We start from the raw sequence: 17,893 nt of genomic DNA, 5'->3' as shown, positions 1-17,893 counted from the left end.
GATATAGTTTTCTCTGCTTTCAAATTTTTATGTTTGAACCCGTGGAACTGGAACTTATCAATTATTGGTAATATTAATTATTTGGAAAACAAAAGGTCCTGGAATGGAGTATTTTTAATCAACAGCATTGTCCTATATTAGTTATAAATAAAGTTGAATTCTTTGATTCGCTGTTTTACGTCATGCCCGCTAAATTTATTTTTAGTATTCGTATTGTTATCTTAGAAAGTCTTACTGATTAAAATACTACAATAGGTAACAATTTGACAATTTAGTCGTGTCAACCCTGTGATTATGACCCGTGTATATAGCATATTAATCCTGAATACACCGTTTGTTGGTGCGCCTGTCAGATGCGGTACGTACAGATAAGGTAATAGGTAACAGGTGAATATACTATTGGTATCGGTATCGGACTCAACCCGGAACTTCTTAATTATTGGCAATATTAATTACGTGGAAAACAAAAGGGCCTGGAGTGGTGTAATTTTTAATCTACACCTTTGTACTATATTAGTTATATATAAAGTTGAATTCTTTGATTCGTCGTTTTTACGTGATGACGGCTGACAAATTGGACCTCGTAATTTTAGTATTATAGATATAAGGAATTGGTGTACACATTTATTTAAACACATTATTATCAACTACAATTTTCTTTCTTTAATGTTCGTTGACTTTCATTTGAAAGAAAAGTATATGTCAACTACTTAAATTTAAAGAAGTACATGACCTGTAATGTTTTTTTTTAAATATTCACTTCCCGTTGACGTACGTTTTTCCTGTTGAATTTGTTTTTAGAAGATTGTAAATTGAGGAGATTAAGTGCAGAAGAAGAGAACGTTTGAAATGATACTTAATAAAGTATGATGCAATCCCAGTTTTCAACTTTAAACTGAGACACGTTCTGATTAACATTTTAAGTTCATTTTTTTCTGAAATTACGACAAAATCTATATAAATTAATACCCACGGAAATTAAATATTATAAAACATTAAATCGAAAAGAATAATCTATCTGATAACGACAAACAAACTCAATACAAATATCAAATAATAGGTTCATTAAATTTTGCAATTATATCTGAAAGTCAAAGTCATTGTCAAAACCATGAAAGACAACTCCAATGATAGGTAAAGATACGTATTTATACGTGGTCCTATGACAGTGAAGTTTAGGCGGAAATCTCAATAAGCACGTGATATATAAAAATCATGATTTATTTCGTTTTTCATCATCTTAGAAATATTTGATATTGATAAAATTTATTATGATTGGGTTTCATAGTTAAGGAATACTTAGTTAAAACTTATGTAACGCATTTAATAAAATTAATTGGTTAGCAATAACCGGTCCCGTTACGTGCGTACGTCGAGTTAGGTACGTATGTCATTTTATAGGAAATCTCTAATATTAAAACAACATAAAGGAATATCAGAATTCCACATAAGACAGCTATGGCGTTCAATACTACAGGCCAAACCTTGTTATATACAAAAAGTTTCCTGATTTTATAAAATGTATGTAATTATACATAGTGTCAAAAAATAGACGAAGCTTGTTTGTTTAGCGAAATATTGCTTCAAAGTAAATAAATGCTGATGTAAACATATATATAAATGTTTTTGTCGAGCGATACATATATTAAGCGATCATACATGTCGTCGTCGGTCTCCACAAATGTTCACTTTGTGGTTAAAGTTTTTGAAATGTTAATAACTAGCCTGGATTTCTACCAGACTTAGACAGAAGGTTATTTGTGGTCATAAGACAGTATCCAGATATACATTTTGTAAATTAAAAATCCTGTTTTCCTGTATTTTACTTATAAATGAACTTAGTTTTTTTTACCAACAAACATTACATTCACTCTGTGGTTAAAGTTTTTAAAAGTTAATAAAAGAGGGACGAAAGATATCAAAGGGACAGTCAAACTCATAAATCTAAAACAAACTGACAACGCCATGGCTAAAAATGAAAAAGACAAACAGAAAAACAATAGTACACATGACACAACATAAAAAAGAATAACAACACGAACCCCACCAAAAACTAGGGATTATCTCAGGTAATAACTTTCTTAAACTATCTTGGATTTTCTAACAAACTTGGACAGAAGCTTGTTTATTATCATAATATAGTATCCAGAAGTAAATTTTGTACCAAAAATACAACCTTTTCTCCGTATTTTACTTATATATGGTCAAAGGGTTTTTTTCTGTCAGGAAACATTATATTCACTCTGTGGTTAAAGTTTTTAAAATTTTCGATAACTTTCTTTAACTATCCTAGATTTGTAACTGGGACAGAAGCTTTTTAATGATCAAAAGTTAGTATCTTTGAAGGAAATTTTGTTAAAATTTTGTACTTGTTTTCCCGTATTTTACTTATAAATGATCTTAGTTTTTCTTCCAGATAACATGATTACATACAGTCTGTAGTTCTTGTTCAATATAAGCGCATACTTTTCCTATATTTGCACATTTTTTAACATATATAACTTGAATATTATATAAGGCATTTATATTAGGAGATATCTTATGTGCGTATTTGCAAAATGCTAGACAAACTACACTTTTAAAATATTTTAAAGAATTATATTAATAAAGATCTGAACTTTTAGTTGAAAAGGTTTAGAATAAAGTTAAGTTAATAGTCGAATAAAAGTATTTATGTTTTGTTTCAGCACACCAAGAAAGAGTTCCATATTTAACAACAAGGAAGCACCAGGAGAGCATACAGTGGAGGTCAGAGCAGCTAAGAATATTTTTGAAAAAATAATGAACGTGCCTCAAAATAAGAGAGCTGTCTCGAGCATTCTCACTAAACCTTCTCAGGAACCACTTAAACCATCCAGAAAGTCGGATCCCACTAAACTCCATCCATGGTCCACTATAACGGAAGCAAAAACGCACCTGAATCATGTTAGTATTGAACGAGAAAATAAAACGGAATCTTTCTTAAAGACAGAAGCTACACTGAAAAATTCTGTAGATACCAAAACGAAGATAACCACAGATTCAAAGCCTAACGAAAGTGTTCAAAACAATAGTGGTCATAGTTTAAAAGCCACGGAGTTTGGCAGTTTGGAACCTGAGCCTGAGGCGAACGTTACACATTCGCCGAATTCTTTGAAGGATAGCGTTGACGACAAAATAACAACAAATATTACAGATGTAAATTATGAAAATATTGAAGAGAAAGATAAAAATGAAGACTCGAAAACCACTGTTTCAACCATTTCAGAAATGGCGTCTGCAAGTAATAATCCAGGCGTTTTAAAAACTGAAAACTCTGAACACAAACGGGATTCTGGTTACAGCACAACCGTTGGTGAGGGTGACCGAAATAGTCATGAAAACAAAGTCGACGAGTCTGTTTCTTCTGAATTTAAACAAGAAACAGAACAAACCCATAATAGCAATTCATCTGTCACCGAAGAGACAAACAACAATCAAAATGATATGAACACTTCTGAGCAAACGATCGACCATCAAGATGTTGACGAAGAACCAGTACAAACTAGGGTTGTCATGCGGAAGTCTAGATCAGTTGTTAGTGTTAGTCATGATGATACTATTTCTGTTATCGATATTGATGATCAAGAATACAGGAGTACAGATAGGAGAAGGACTGGTAAAACGACACAAGAGCAAAATCCTAGCGAAAATAAAGACATGAAATACGAACCGTCCATTGACACTGTCGAAAACTCTGAAACCAATACACTGCCGAACTTGCGTAAGAAGAAAGAAGTTCGGGAGATAAACAATACAGGTGGAGACGCTGTGGATGGAGGAGCAATTGGAGAACAAGTTGAACCTGTTCCACTGCGCCACGAAATTGTCGAAAATTATATAGATATTGATAAAATAATTTGCCCAGGAAATTTCCCAAATGTTCCAGTGCTGCCAAATAATGCTCCTAATAGACATGATCTCGTGTCTGTTCAAGAACTTAAAGATTTTTTGGAAAGTTATGATGAATCCAGTGATGAACATTCGGATATCGACTCAATAACCAGTGCTGAGGATCCAATCCAAAGACTCTTACGAATGGTTGAGGTCTAACGGGTTTATTTTAGACGGAGGACTTCAGTTGAAAGCTCTTAGCATAGTGGTCTCATATGTGGGTGTTTTTTAAAATGCAAGAATTATAAAGAACTGTTCATTTATATCTCAAGACTTGAAAAAATCCTGCAATTTTCGTTATTTTAACTTTTATTTGATATTTTCACTTTATGTTGATAGCAATACCATTGTATACTCTCTTAGTTTTTATATGTTGACATATCAATCTGAAAAAAAAAGATACGTCCAAAAAGGCAACTATTCATTACATGTACTTATGTGATCTAAGGTAAAATTAAATAAATCAAGAATTCAAAATTGTAACTTGAAAATGGAAGAGTATGAGTTGAGGATCAAAATAAGCTAAAAATACTCATAGGTCATGGAGCTCCTTTTCGAGATATTTGATTTATAAAATATGGCGGGAAAAGGCTGTCGGACTTTTACCTAATATTTTCATTGTTATTATTTGGGTCTCAAATCAAAAGAAAGAAAATCAAGAATCTGCTTAAAGGAGTATGTTCGATAAGGTCCTAAAATGGCCCCCTTTTTTAGCGTAAATTTCAAACACGGATTTATCGACCAACATCACGAGAAATTATAGCTAATACATTGACTAGCTAGGATATAAACCATTTTGTTGAAAATTTTACGTTTCTGCGTTTCATTATGACGTCACAAGTTGTTATCATGTTGATTTTTAACGAAAAAATGAATGAAAATGGGAAAATTACCATAGATTATTGGACAGGAAACATAGAGCGCATACGTCGACAACAAAGATCTTTTAAAATAATGTTTGTGAAGACGTTTCACATGTCTTATTTGAATTTTAAGCTTGTCGACGCCTGCGCTCTATGTTTCCTGGTCCTTTATTTGGTTGAAATCTAGCTGATTTTGTCAAATTTCACCGAAATCCCTTAAATTGACCTTTTATGGATGTAAAAATCAACGTGTTAGAAATTAAACTTTGACAAAAACTGTTCTGTTTAACTTTCTAACATGTCTTTAAGGCAACTTAAAGCATGTATTGTCATGCAACTATAAACTTTATAATTGGGGCCAAATATGGCCCTTACCGAACTTACTCCTTTTATCAAATGAACTGTTATGTGCTATTACGTCTTATATTATAACACATACTACAACTACGTTGATATTCGTATTGTTGATGTTATGTAGTAGTATTTTGGATCCGCAGAGTTAGTTGTTCTTTGTAGACCCCATACTCTCAACAGAAGAATGACTGTGAGAGTTGGTACTTGATTTTTACATGTTGTGGGGAAACTATCTGTGCTGACAATGCCTATGATGGCGCATGACAATGCTGTAGTTAAAGAGGCAGGCCGGGATCGACTGACACCTAGAATATCAAGAAACTCGCTATTTAGTTAATAAACAAAAACATCAAAGTAATTACAATATAATTTCAAAGTACACATTTTAAAGTCAAAATAAGTTGAAAACAATGGTAAAATACTACAAACCTTTTAAGTTAAATACCAAATAATAACAATAATATTTACTGTTAAAAAAAAACTCTGAATTAAAATATTGGTTACTTATCATACCTTTATTTAAATTTTTTCAAAATAAAATTAAAAGAAAAATAATTTTTAATCTAAATTATTTTCAAAACCAAGAGACTAACCTAGAATATCAAGAACGATTTATGAGCATTGCTTTTAAAACTTTACATGTGTCTTTGTTATATTAATCTTAAGATCTGTATATTTTTTGGAGATGATTCAAAATATTATTTTTGAGTTATCGAGTATTTTGCTAAACAGGAGAGAGTTTTTTTTACATGTCGCGCAGTATCTCAAAAATAATTTATGATTATTGCTTAAAACTTTACACACTTTTTTGTTATATTAATCTGAAGATCTGTATACTTTTTGGTTTTGATTCAAAATTTAATTTTAGTGATATTTAGTTGGGTTTTTTTTTAAAGGTTGGGGGGGGGGGGGGGGGGGGGTCACATATCCCGCCGTGTCTCAAAAACAATATATGGTTATTGCTTAAAACTTTCTCAGATACTATTTATGATTATTGCATAAAACTTCCACACAAGATGTCGGGCGTATCATGCATTCATGGCGCAGCTGTTTATTTACTCCAGTGAAGCTTAGATGTTTATATAGCTCGGTATATAGTTCATGAAACTTGTCCGTCCATTTTTTTCCCACAAAAAGTACATTTATTCTGGGGTCTACAGTTCCATAAGAGTATAGTACTGCCATAGACTGCCTGTTCAAGAATTCAATGCCCTATTTATATTATTGTGAATTCATTTTTTGTTGTACGACTAGTAATATGATCTGCAGAACATACAACAAAAAGTAACTGTATTGGCAAACAAACAAGCTTTACAATTTGTGGACGGTTAAATACAAGTGTAGATGTTGGATATACAAGCGATTATACAGACGTTTTGAAATATTTGATGTTCTGCTTACTTATCATTTTAAAATGCAATTATGTAGTATACTTTTCTACATGAGTATATATATGAATGTAAATATTATTTTTATGCCCCACCTACGATAGTAGAGGGGCATTATGTTTTCTGGTCTGTGTTTCCGTTCGTCCGTCCGTCCGTCTGTCCCGCTTCAGGTTAAAGTTTTTGGTCAAGGTAGTTTTTGATGAAGTTGAAGTCCAATCAACTTGAAACTTAGTACACATGTTCCTTATGATATGATCTTTCTAATTTTAGAGCCAAATTAAACTTTTGACCCCAATTTCACGGTCCACTGAACATAGAAAATGAAAGTGCATGTTTCAGGTTAATGTTTTTGGTCAAGGTAGTTTTTTATGAAGTTGAAGTCCAATCAACTTGAAACTTAGTACACATGTTCCCTATGATATTATCTTTCTAATTTTAATGCCTATTTATATTTTTTTATCCAATTTCACGGTCCATTGAACATGGAAAATGATAGTGCGAGTGGGGCATCCGTGTACTTTGGACACATTCTTGTTTTCATATATATTTCAAATGAATAATATATATATATATATATAATAAACCTATACATTATAAAACTTTATTTATCGACTTAAGATCTCAGTTGAATACCAACACTCTAAAGAGGAAGATTAATTTTCCCCTGCATTTGCTTCATTCACACGGTCTAAATCTAAAAGTTATCAAATACTACTGATAACCGTTTATGTGATTTCACAACTTTTCACCACTTTACACATGATTTCCATGAAATATACAGTTGTTCAGCGATAAGTGTTGCTGTTGAATGAATATTAGTACTTAATTGCAAATTGCTTTCTTGAACTTAAAGTTTGCATAGAAAGACAATGCGTACCAAAAAGTAAAAGAGCAAAAATACCGAACTCCAAGATAAATTAAAAACGGAAAGTCCTTTATTAAATGGCAAAATCAAAAGCACAAATACATCACACGAACAGAAAACAACTGTCATATTCCTTACTTGGTACAGGCATTTCCTTGTCACGGTATAAATTGTTAGATTGAACCTGGGAACAGTATATCTAATATATATGTTTCCGTTTGAACCTTATTTTATAGCTAGCCAAAACTCTCAAATGTATGACATTCGCAGAGAATTCCAATATTGGCAACAATGAGTGAATAAAACAGAGACATATGATAGGTGAATTGTCAAAAAGTGGGGGACAGCAATCACAATTGTGTTATATTCTTAATCACTCTAACAAATAACTAGTTTAAAAAAGACACAAGACACTTTATACACAAAGTATATTATCAAAATGAAAGACAATACAAAACAAAAACAGCACAATAACTAAATGGTGGGATGTATAAGTGCCGAGGCTGAGTCATGCTAAAATTATAGTAATGGTTATAAATATATAAAGACAAATACAAGGACAACGTCAGTACCAATAATCTATACTTGAAGACCATCATGTATTATTTGTGAAGTTGATACGGAATAATTATTAACCAAGTCTTGGTAGCTTCCGATGAAATTGTTAATTTTTTGGTTTTGAAAAATACGTTCTTTAACACAACCCTTGTTTATCAACTTTCTACTCCGAAACTGGTGACGTTTTATATAGTCTGAGTATCAGTATAGCCGCTTTGCAAGCTCTTGAATGATACCGAACAAGTTGGGAAATGTACGCAAAAGACAATACACAGTTAACCTATTCAACATAATTTTGGTTTAGATAAAAGATATCATTTTACATTTTTTTAAGTAAATTATTATTTTAAATTTCACGTGTGAAAATGAAACACCGAAATCTAAAAAAAACACCCAAGTATTGCTGCCTATTATAGATTTTATGATCTAAAGGAAATTCCTTTCCGGTAAATCTAGCAGCACAATAAAAGAACTCTTGATTATTAAAAGAAAATAAGATCATCAAGGCAACATTGGGTGTTATTAAATTTATTTATAACAATTAGACGAATCTTTACGGAGTTCGACAGAGAACCGATCGATTTTGGATTTCTTTATCAACATCATATGGTCCTTACAATTATAGTCCCTAATGTTGTGAAGCAGAAAGCTCGATAGTGATCCGGCGGCAGCGGTGTTAGCTAACTTCTTTAAAAAAAGCTTTATATTTTAGAAGGTGGAAAACCTGGATGCTTCATACTTTGTATATATATATATATATATTATGTACACAGCCATGTATCACCATCATTGATGGCGATCCGATGGATACATCTGTTGTAGGGTTGTCACTGACTCAGACGTACTTATTAATATAATTATTTTCTGTGACTGTATCTTACATTAATTTGTAGGATCCTTTACTATAGATACTTTAGCTGATCTGTAACAATAACATCTTCATGCCTTATATATCATGTACTGTAGTACGCCGCTAGATTAAAACTGACGTGGAAAGGTAACACATGGCCAGCGAAAGCTCTTTTTTGAGAGCCCAGGTGGTCGTGTGGTCTAGTGGGACGGCTGCAGTGCAGGCGATTTGGTGTCACGATATCACAGTAGCATGGGTTCGAATCCCGGCGAGGGAAGAACCAAAAATTTGCGAAAGCAAATTTACAGATCTAACATTGTTGGGTTGATGTTTAGACGCTGATATGGGTCGAGGGATGATACCCAGGCTGATATGGAAAAGGCCATGTATTAATCGCTTAATCATATACTTCCGACAATAGTTTTATGTAAGGCAAATAAACTGTTAACAAATGCAACAACTAGAACAGTAAAAAACTTTATAAAGAAGTTAAGTTATGAATCAAATATATATTATAATTGTCCAACAACAGCATCTCTACCTCCATATATATGTATGGTAACATTTTGAAACATTGAAAATTTAGAAGAGTTTTATGGTCATTATTACTCCAGGTTTGTTGTACTACATGTACTATACAATGATTCATAATTGCCAATGGCATTTGTTAACAAGTACTTAACCAGTAACTATCCCCACAAAAGTTCACGTTAATTTTGACGTCGTCATAAAAATTATCTGACGTCACAATGGCAAAGTAAACAACCGGTACCGGAAAAACCGGAAGTAATTTGCACGAGAAGCACTGTTATGGGTTTTTGCACGAGACGCCCCTGATATGGGTTATCAGACCGGGCTGATATGGGTTATCAGCCTGGGTGGGAAATTATGGCTTGTGTACTTCCGTTCGTTACACATATGCAAAAGCTATCATATTAATGCTATGTATATGATAAATATACAACTCGTCTAAACATCAACCCAACAATGTTAGATCTGTAAATTTGCTTTCGCAAATTTTTGGTTCTTCCCTCGCCGGGATTCGAACCCATGCTACTGTGATATCGTGACACCAAATCCCCTGCACTGCAGCCGTCCCGCTAGACCACACGACCACCTGGGCTCTCAAATAAAAGAGCTTTCGGTATATATAGATGCCTCATATTTACGAAGTTTCCGTCAGTCACATGTCCAATGTCCTTGACCTCGTTTTCATGGTTCAGTGACCACTTAAAAAAAGTGAAAATATTTTGAGATGCTAAATTCTCTCTTATCATATAAGTAATAGAATAACTATATTTGGTATGTGCGTATCTTGCAAGGTTCTCACGCCCGTTCACTTGACCTCGACCTCATTTCATGGATCAGTGAACAAGGTTGAGATTTGGTGGTCAAGTCCACATCTCAGATACTATAAGCAGGAACATGTTAGATATATTGTTCCCAGCTATCAGCAATAGGTCTAGAACATTCGGTGTATGGAAGGACTGTAAGGTGTTCATGTCCAATTGGCAGGTGTCATCTGACCTTGACCTCATTTTCATTGCTCAGTGGTTATAGTTTTTTTTCAAAAGGGCTTGACATGAACATCAAGATTTTTTCGCATGGTTTATTGTGTATTTTCAGTCTGTTTCACAATCCTAGTATTACAAGGCAAATTAAGACGCGGTTTTTTTTAAACATTTTTTAAACGGTCAAACTGTTCAAATCAATTTTATCGAAATTATGTTTTGTAAAAAAAATCTTTTTATTCCGACATCTAGTTAGATAAATGTCAACGGTTTTAGAAAAAAAATGTCACTCAAATGGATCGAATTTATACTTTAGACCATAGTTTCTACTATTAAATGTATAAATAAAGGCAACAGTAGTATACCGCTGTTCAAAACTCATAAATCCATGGACAAAAAACAAAATCGGGGCAACAAACTAAAACTGAGGGAAACGCATTAAATATAAGAGGAGAACAACGACACAACACCGAAACGCAACAGCACACAGAAACGGACCAAGCAACAGACAATTATGTCCTCGTAAATTTTCATCGGGATGTCGCACGTTAGACGCGGACAGGCTTCCACGGGTCTCTCGACCAACCAGGCCGGCAAACTATACCCTCGGTAAAAAATGTTTACGTTACACCACGAGAATAACAAATATAACATCATAAAACACCCGTCAATAATTCCTGGACCTATAGTGTCGGTATGGATGTGATATGACTTTCAAAAATACACAATAAAACATGTGAATTACTATCTTTATGTTCATATCAACCCTTTTAAAAGTTATAACTTATGTATATATAATTCTAATTCAGCTATCTAACGTCATTACAAACAAACTTTCTTATTGGACAAATTCACCTGGGGTCGAATTACAAAACATTACTCCTAAAAGAGGGACACAGTCAAACTCATAAATCAAAAATAAACTGACAACGCCATGGCTGAAAATGAAAAAGACAAACACTAGTTCACATAACACAACATAGAAAACTAAAGAATAAGCAACACGAACCCTATCAAAAAACTAGGGGTGATCTCAGGTGCTCCGGAAGGGTAAGCAGATCCTGCTCCATATGTGGCACCCGTCCTGTTGCTCATGTTATAACAAATCCGGTAAATATTCTAATTCGGTAGGTCACATTCATGAAAGGGAAGGGGATTGTAGTTACGACGCAAGGAACATATCCGATTTCATTTGTGAAGCGGTTATTCTATAACGGTCAACTAACTCGTGATGGCGTCCGTAAAATTGACGAAGGGATGATTTCAACTTCACCATTTGGAACTCTGGGTTTAGTAGCTTCCTTGTGAGCAGCAATCCTCTATTAAGAAAATCATGATAGGAAATGCAAGCACGGGAATATCGTATCAATAGTGGGAGATATATTTATACTCCGTATGCAGGTGTTGCTGGGATGTTGCTACTTAGAAATGGAAAGTTCCCAATTGGAAAGCTGCAATCATCTCTTTTGTCGTAAAGTTTTGTTTTCAACCGACCCTCAATGTCAATTTCTAAATGTAGGTCATTTATCTCTAGTTTGATGGGATGGATGCGTTCAACATAGTCACCAAATTTTAAATTATTTAGTAAGAAAACATCATTTATATAGCGGAAAGTAAAGATAAAGGATATCTCTCTTCATACATATCAGTCGACTGGCAAAAATCTCAAATGCTGTTTGTCAGTAACTTCGCCATATATTTCAAGTAAAAACAATTAAAATAAACGTTTAATGAAAAATAAACAAAAATTAAACTACATGGGGGGTCATTTGGGATATTCCCACTCAGGGGCACCCCGCAAAGGGTATCCTGTCCACAAGTACCTGTGTAAACAAGGAATTGATAATATGCGTTCATCCTAAAGCTCCCTAACCTTCAAAACTGTGCTACCAAGAAAAGAAGAAGATATAACTTTAATCTCTACAGCAACTGAAACAGATTTCATCATACATGTATTACCTGGGACTATTATTAGGCTGGTCACAAGGCCGTAACTAGGCATATTATTTTAGTGTGGCAAATTAATTGAACCGAGCGAAGCGAGGCGAAGCGAGGCGAAATTTTATTTTGGAGAGTATGAAATGAATGGTGCAAAATCCTACATTCTAGGCATTTCACGAGAGTTTGACAATGTTTAAAATTTTGGCACTTTTTATATAAATTTTCATATGTAAATACTTTTATTAAGACCAGAAGCAACTTGATTAAATCAGAAACATATAAATACAATATACATGTCTCTGATTACAATTAAATTTTAAATTTGTATGTTAGATAATCATCTAAATATCAATTTGTGTCTGTCGGCAGAACATAGAACAAACATCGATTCAGTAAAGTTTGCCAAATTTTTCTACGGCTGGTTTCGTCAAATCATTTCAGAATATTTGGTCTGCTGTCATCCTTATCGCGTGGAACATGGAACATGACAAGACCGCACAACTTATCGCCACGCATACATGCCCTTTTCTAAGTTTTACGTCGTTTCAGGGTATTCTGAGTTTCTAGCGGTAGCACGCTATTGATCAACACAATAATCGACGTCTTCTTCTGATTTCTTCTCAATCCGCAATTCGGTAGCAATATCGGTACAGAGACATATATTTATCTTACCTCCTATACATTTCTAGGAATATGATTGGTTAAAAGCGACCTCGTGGAGACCGTGTATATTCAATATTAGGTTAGTAGGGAGGCGGGGCTTATTTCAATATTAGGTTAGTAGTGAATTTGCGACTTAGGCACTGTTTGATTATTTCAAATATTGAAAGTTCTTTTTAATATTGTTATATCAAGGTTGTTTATTATAAATATCTATCGTTTACATTAGTTTTTTTAGTGCATATCAATTGAAGTAGGTTCTTAAAATTGAACACCTGAACACTTTAATACAGAAATAAGGAGATGTGTTATGAAAGCAAATGAGACAACTTTAGTCTAAATTCAACACATAAAGATAGTCGGTAAGATAAATTCGTTACATAGTGTTCTAGTGACCTAATATGATATATACAGGGTAAGTAAATTCCATATGGGGTTCGAGCTTCGCTCTCACCCCATATGGAATTTACTGACCCTGTATATATCATATTAGGTCACTAACACACTATGTAACTAATAGTATTATATGTCTCTGATCGGTAGTAACAGTTTTGTTTGCAAAAGGGAATTAAGATTTCCTGTAAGCACCATCATACAGTCGCAGTTCCAAAATATTAAACTCGCTTTTATGCTGACAAAGATTAAACAAACTAGGGATAGAATAAGATAAGATACATGTATACCATTTCTAAAGTATGATATGGGTATAGGGGAATTGAAATGGTGTTTATGCCGTTTACATGTAGTTCCGTAATTTCAAATTATTTCTGGAAATAGTCGGTGGTGTTTTAGTTCCAGAATCTATAAAGTTAGAGTTAGGGGTTGGGGAGTGTCCAATTCGGAAACCCAGAATATAAAGACACGAAATTCCGTAGTCCCGAATAAATAAGGCCGAAATCTCGTTTTAAAGGTCCTACCGTTCCTCAACCAGTGTCAAATTGGAATATAGGATGTTCTTTCAATTTTTAAGTTGAAAGAAAACATTGATAAAAACTAATCCATCATCATGTTTCATATTTTTTATATTTTAATTATCTGTAAAGAGAAACATTAAAGTTGGCCGGAAACGGAGAAATGAACATGAAGACACTTTCAGAACTGTCCCCTTTCGATGCCCAGTACTTGATTTGTCAGTCGTTTTTGGATTCGTTCTAATAAAGTTATATTCAATAGTCAGGCTCTGTTCACTAAAAAAAGTCTACTAGAATTATTCCTTCTTTACCTTCAGTATCACTTTTCTGCAAGAGTCAGAAATCCATGATGATCACCGTTACTAAGTTAAATTGCAATCGAGAAACATCACCCGTTAACTTGAGATGCCGAGTTAAATCCAGGAAGAATAATTTAAAGGGAATGATGACAAGTTATAGAAAATAAGGATGAGGCAGAATGACAATTATATTTATATATATATATATATATATAAAAAAATATTAGTGTCGAAATTTTAGTGCCTCACTGACTTGCCTCAATGGTAGTTACGGCCTTGTATAATGTCATATATATGTTCCAGACCATATGAGTATTTGGACCGTATACGCATACTCGTACGGTCCGACCATACGCGTACGGTCGGACCGTATGAGTATACGCGTACGGTCCAGTACGAGCTGACCATAAATGCCGGGTTATTTGATCATATGGGTTAAATTAAAACAATCTTTATTTTTAGTTTTACAAAATGTTATTGATAATTTATTACAATTACATAGATAAAATGAACAAACTAACAATTGAAATTAAGTATTTGTTTAATTGTATATCAGAATCCTATTTTGGTATTCTCGCCCAAGGTGACACAATTCATGTATTAACGTAATATTTTTTTACATTTTCGTGTATGCATTTCATGCATGTTCCTTTGCATTTGCATTTTTTTGGTAAAGTTGCTAAATATTCTAAAACAATTGACCTCCCACATTATGTTTACTTCCAATATCTTCAATTTCAGTGTTCATAATACAATCTGATACATGCATTTGTATCTAATAAACTTGACCAACCTTTAAATATTTATTTAGTCAGACCGTACGCGTACGGTCCGACCGTATGAGTATTTTGAAAAAGTACGCATACGGTCCAGACCGTACGGTCCAAATACTCATACGGTCTGGAACATATGTCATATATTATATAAATTTCTTGATTCGTGAACCGTCAGTGAGCAAATAATTTTACAGGCGGGAAAACAACAACAACTATAAGATTATTGAAAATGATATCGGGTAATATTGTCCATCTTATAGTTTTCTAATAATCCTGTGGGGTTTGGATGTTTATAGAGAGATGAAATTCGTTTGATAAATAGATCAGCGATTTTTCGACAAAACAACCCGTTCCGTGTATTAAAACAAGGGACATAACCAAAATAGTGTTGTTCAACAATACAAACACTGAAATATAACAGTTTAACAGGTCCTAAAGAAGAGATGAAAAAGTCTTAAACATACATGTAAGAAAGAGTGCCCCAATAAATCCAGATTTTAGAAAAATTGTCTGACAAAGGTGAAAGCTTTTAAGTTTTACAATATTGCATATTTTATAAAAATATTTTTTGTAGTAAACTCTTTCTAACAAATTTGCTGTCTATATTGTAATTGAGGTGTGTTACACATGGCATAAGGTTTGAAAAAACTCGTAAAAAATGGCTACAGAAGGGTACATAAACCTTAAGGGGCAGCCAGTGGGCCCCCACTTATGAAAATTTCTAGAGTCTGCCACTGGTTTGTAAACACTTGAGAAAACCATTAATATATTGGATGTACACTGTGAATGTTGTTGATATTGTCAAACCTTTAATGAGCACCCTTGTAATACCAACATTGATTTCCGCTATTAGTCTGTTAAATATTTTGTCACATTTCAAAAAATTGTGCAGAATTTATTTTTGTTTAAAATAATGAAATAATTGATATTGCAGACACAATTTCACATAACATTTCCTTGCATATAAAATAATAACCATCACTGGAAGTTAACATAAAATGTCCACCCCCTTTTTCCCCTGTTTGCACGCTTTACTTACTATGCTTGTCACATATATAATGCTCAAGTTATCTTAAAAATTTTAAAATAATTCTTAATTGCAAAAAACGTGAAACCCTGGTGGCGGGTTATAATGCAAACATAGTACAAAGAAACATAATACATGGTCCGAGACCACAATTGTCGTCCCTTAATTTTCCTTGTTCACAAATATAGTCCCTAGTCAGAAGTGTTGACAGTGGGTTACTTGGTATTAATTTTTATACCCCTTCCAAATTAATTTCTCCATGTTCAATGCCTCAAATTGCAAGAAGGGGGGTGAAATTACACTGTAAAAAAATTTGAGTCCAGAATGTAAAACACATTGTAAAAGTTTCTTTGTGAAAGCGCAGGTGGGATTTTTTTTATTTTCATTTATGTTCTAAAAGAAATGCACTATGAAATAATTGTGGTCTCGGACCACATGATAAATGTTTTAAACAAGTGAAGTTGATATTAATAACATATATATATGATCTATGATGACCATGTGGTAAACAATGTGCACTATGCTCACATTTAAATGAAACCAAGGTATTTTGTGACAACACCGGCAAAGAATATACCATTCAGGGACAAATAAATTGTAAAACCGTAGGCGTGATATATGCGATTAATTGTACAAAATGTGAAAAAGTTATATATGTAGGACAAACGGGTGATACACTATATCAACGAATGCTATTGAACTTTTCAAAAATACGAACAAAGAAAACAGAAGATCCAGTAGCCAACCATTTCATTCAGAACAATCATTCAATAACAAATTTAAAAGTTACCGCCATAGAAAAAGTATTTGGGACAGAAACTTACAGAAAAACTAAAGAAGCCTTTTGGATAAAAAAATTAAAAACTCTAGAACCTGAAGGACTCAACACAATGTATGAACGATGATAAATATATTTATATTGAAAAAGCGAAAAACGCGGCAAATGAACGTCATAAAAGTTATTATAACGTAATGTATCCAAGTGATGTAATTGTTGTTTCAATATTGTAATTTATTCCAATGAAGAAGGCCGTAATGGCCGAAACCTATGGTAATTTTTGTTATAGTTTTTATTAATATATATATATATATATATATCATGTACTGTAGTACGCCGCTAGATTAAAACTGACGTGGAAAGGTAACACATGCCCACCGAAAGCTCTTTTAATGAGAGCCCAGGTGGTCGTGTGGTCTAGCGGGACGGCTGCAGTGCAGGCGATTTGGTGTCACGATATCACAGTAGCATGGGTTCGAATCCCGGCGAGGGAAGAACCAAAAATTTGCGAAAGCAAATTTACAGATCTAACATTGTTGGGTTGATGTTTAGACGAGTTATATATATATATATATATGCACACGTATAAAAATTGCGGTTTTTATCCAACGCAGTCATAGGTTTGAACGTAGTTTTCAATTTAGACTCGTTTATATATATATATATATATATATAATAAAAACTATAAAACAAATTCCCATTACATTGCTTGGATACATAACGTTATAATAACCTCTATGATGTTCATTTACCGCGTTTTTCCCTTTTTTAATATAAATGTTTTTATATATATACAACTGTATTGACAAATGTGGACCTTATTTCCGCAATTCCATAAATTGATTGATGTAGTCTACAACACTAGACAACATATCTTTATTGGGATCTAGAATAGTTTTAAGTTTAGAGTTTGAGTCCAGCTGGTTACAATCCAGCCATTTTAAAAAGAGGGGTTTCCTAACCCAGGACAGGGGGGGGGGGGGGCAACTACATTTCCCCTTTCAAATGCATTGATCTGCCTCAAAATAAGGGGGGGGGTTCCAGTTCTAGATTGTGCAAGTAGTCCTCCAATTTAATTTCATTTTTGTCGAGCCTGCAACTTTTGTTGCAGAAAGCTCGACATAGGGATAGTGATCCGGCGGCGGCGGCGTTAGCTCACTTCTTAAAAGCTTTATATTTTAGAAGGTGGAAGACTTGGAT

At 33.5% G+C, this 17,893-nt stretch overlaps 2 protein-coding genes across 13 annotated transcripts in view; both read left to right on the top strand.

Moving 5' to 3' along the window:
* LOC134724950 (uncharacterized) overlaps positions 1–4,578 on the top strand; it is a 31,234-nt gene extending 26,656 nt beyond the window's left edge. For all 4 annotated transcript variants that reach the window (XM_063588362.1, XM_063588360.1, XM_063588361.1 and 1 more), the window contains one exon: positions 2,688–4,578. In XM_063588362.1, the coding sequence (XP_063444432.1) occupies positions 2,688–4,071 (1,384 nt within the window). In that variant the 3' untranslated portion in view covers positions 4,072–4,578. The remainder of the gene's footprint in view (positions 1–2,687) is intronic.
* Positions 4,579–15,229: 10,651 nt separating this feature from the next.
* LOC134724947 (pro-neuregulin-2, membrane-bound isoform-like) overlaps positions 15,230–17,893 on the top strand; it is a 71,383-nt gene continuing 68,719 nt past the window's right edge. For 6 of the 9 annotated variants that reach the window (XM_063588352.1, XM_063588351.1, XM_063588350.1 and 3 more), the window contains exon 1: positions 15,298–15,407. The gene's annotated coding sequence lies outside the window, so the exon portion shown is untranslated. Of the gene's footprint in view, positions 15,408–17,893 lie in introns of all 9 variants that reach the window. The other 3 variants (XM_063588353.1, XM_063588343.1, XM_063588349.1) reach the window with 1 other exon arrangement.

This window comes from Mytilus trossulus, chromosome 7 (assembly GCF_036588685.1).
Source record: "Mytilus trossulus isolate FHL-02 chromosome 7, PNRI_Mtr1.1.1.hap1, whole genome shotgun sequence".
Taxonomy (NCBI): Eukaryota; Metazoa; Mollusca; class Bivalvia; order Mytilida; family Mytilidae; genus Mytilus; species Mytilus trossulus.
Note: the sequence above shows the minus strand (reverse complement) of the source record. Positions and strands in the feature narration are given on the sequence as shown.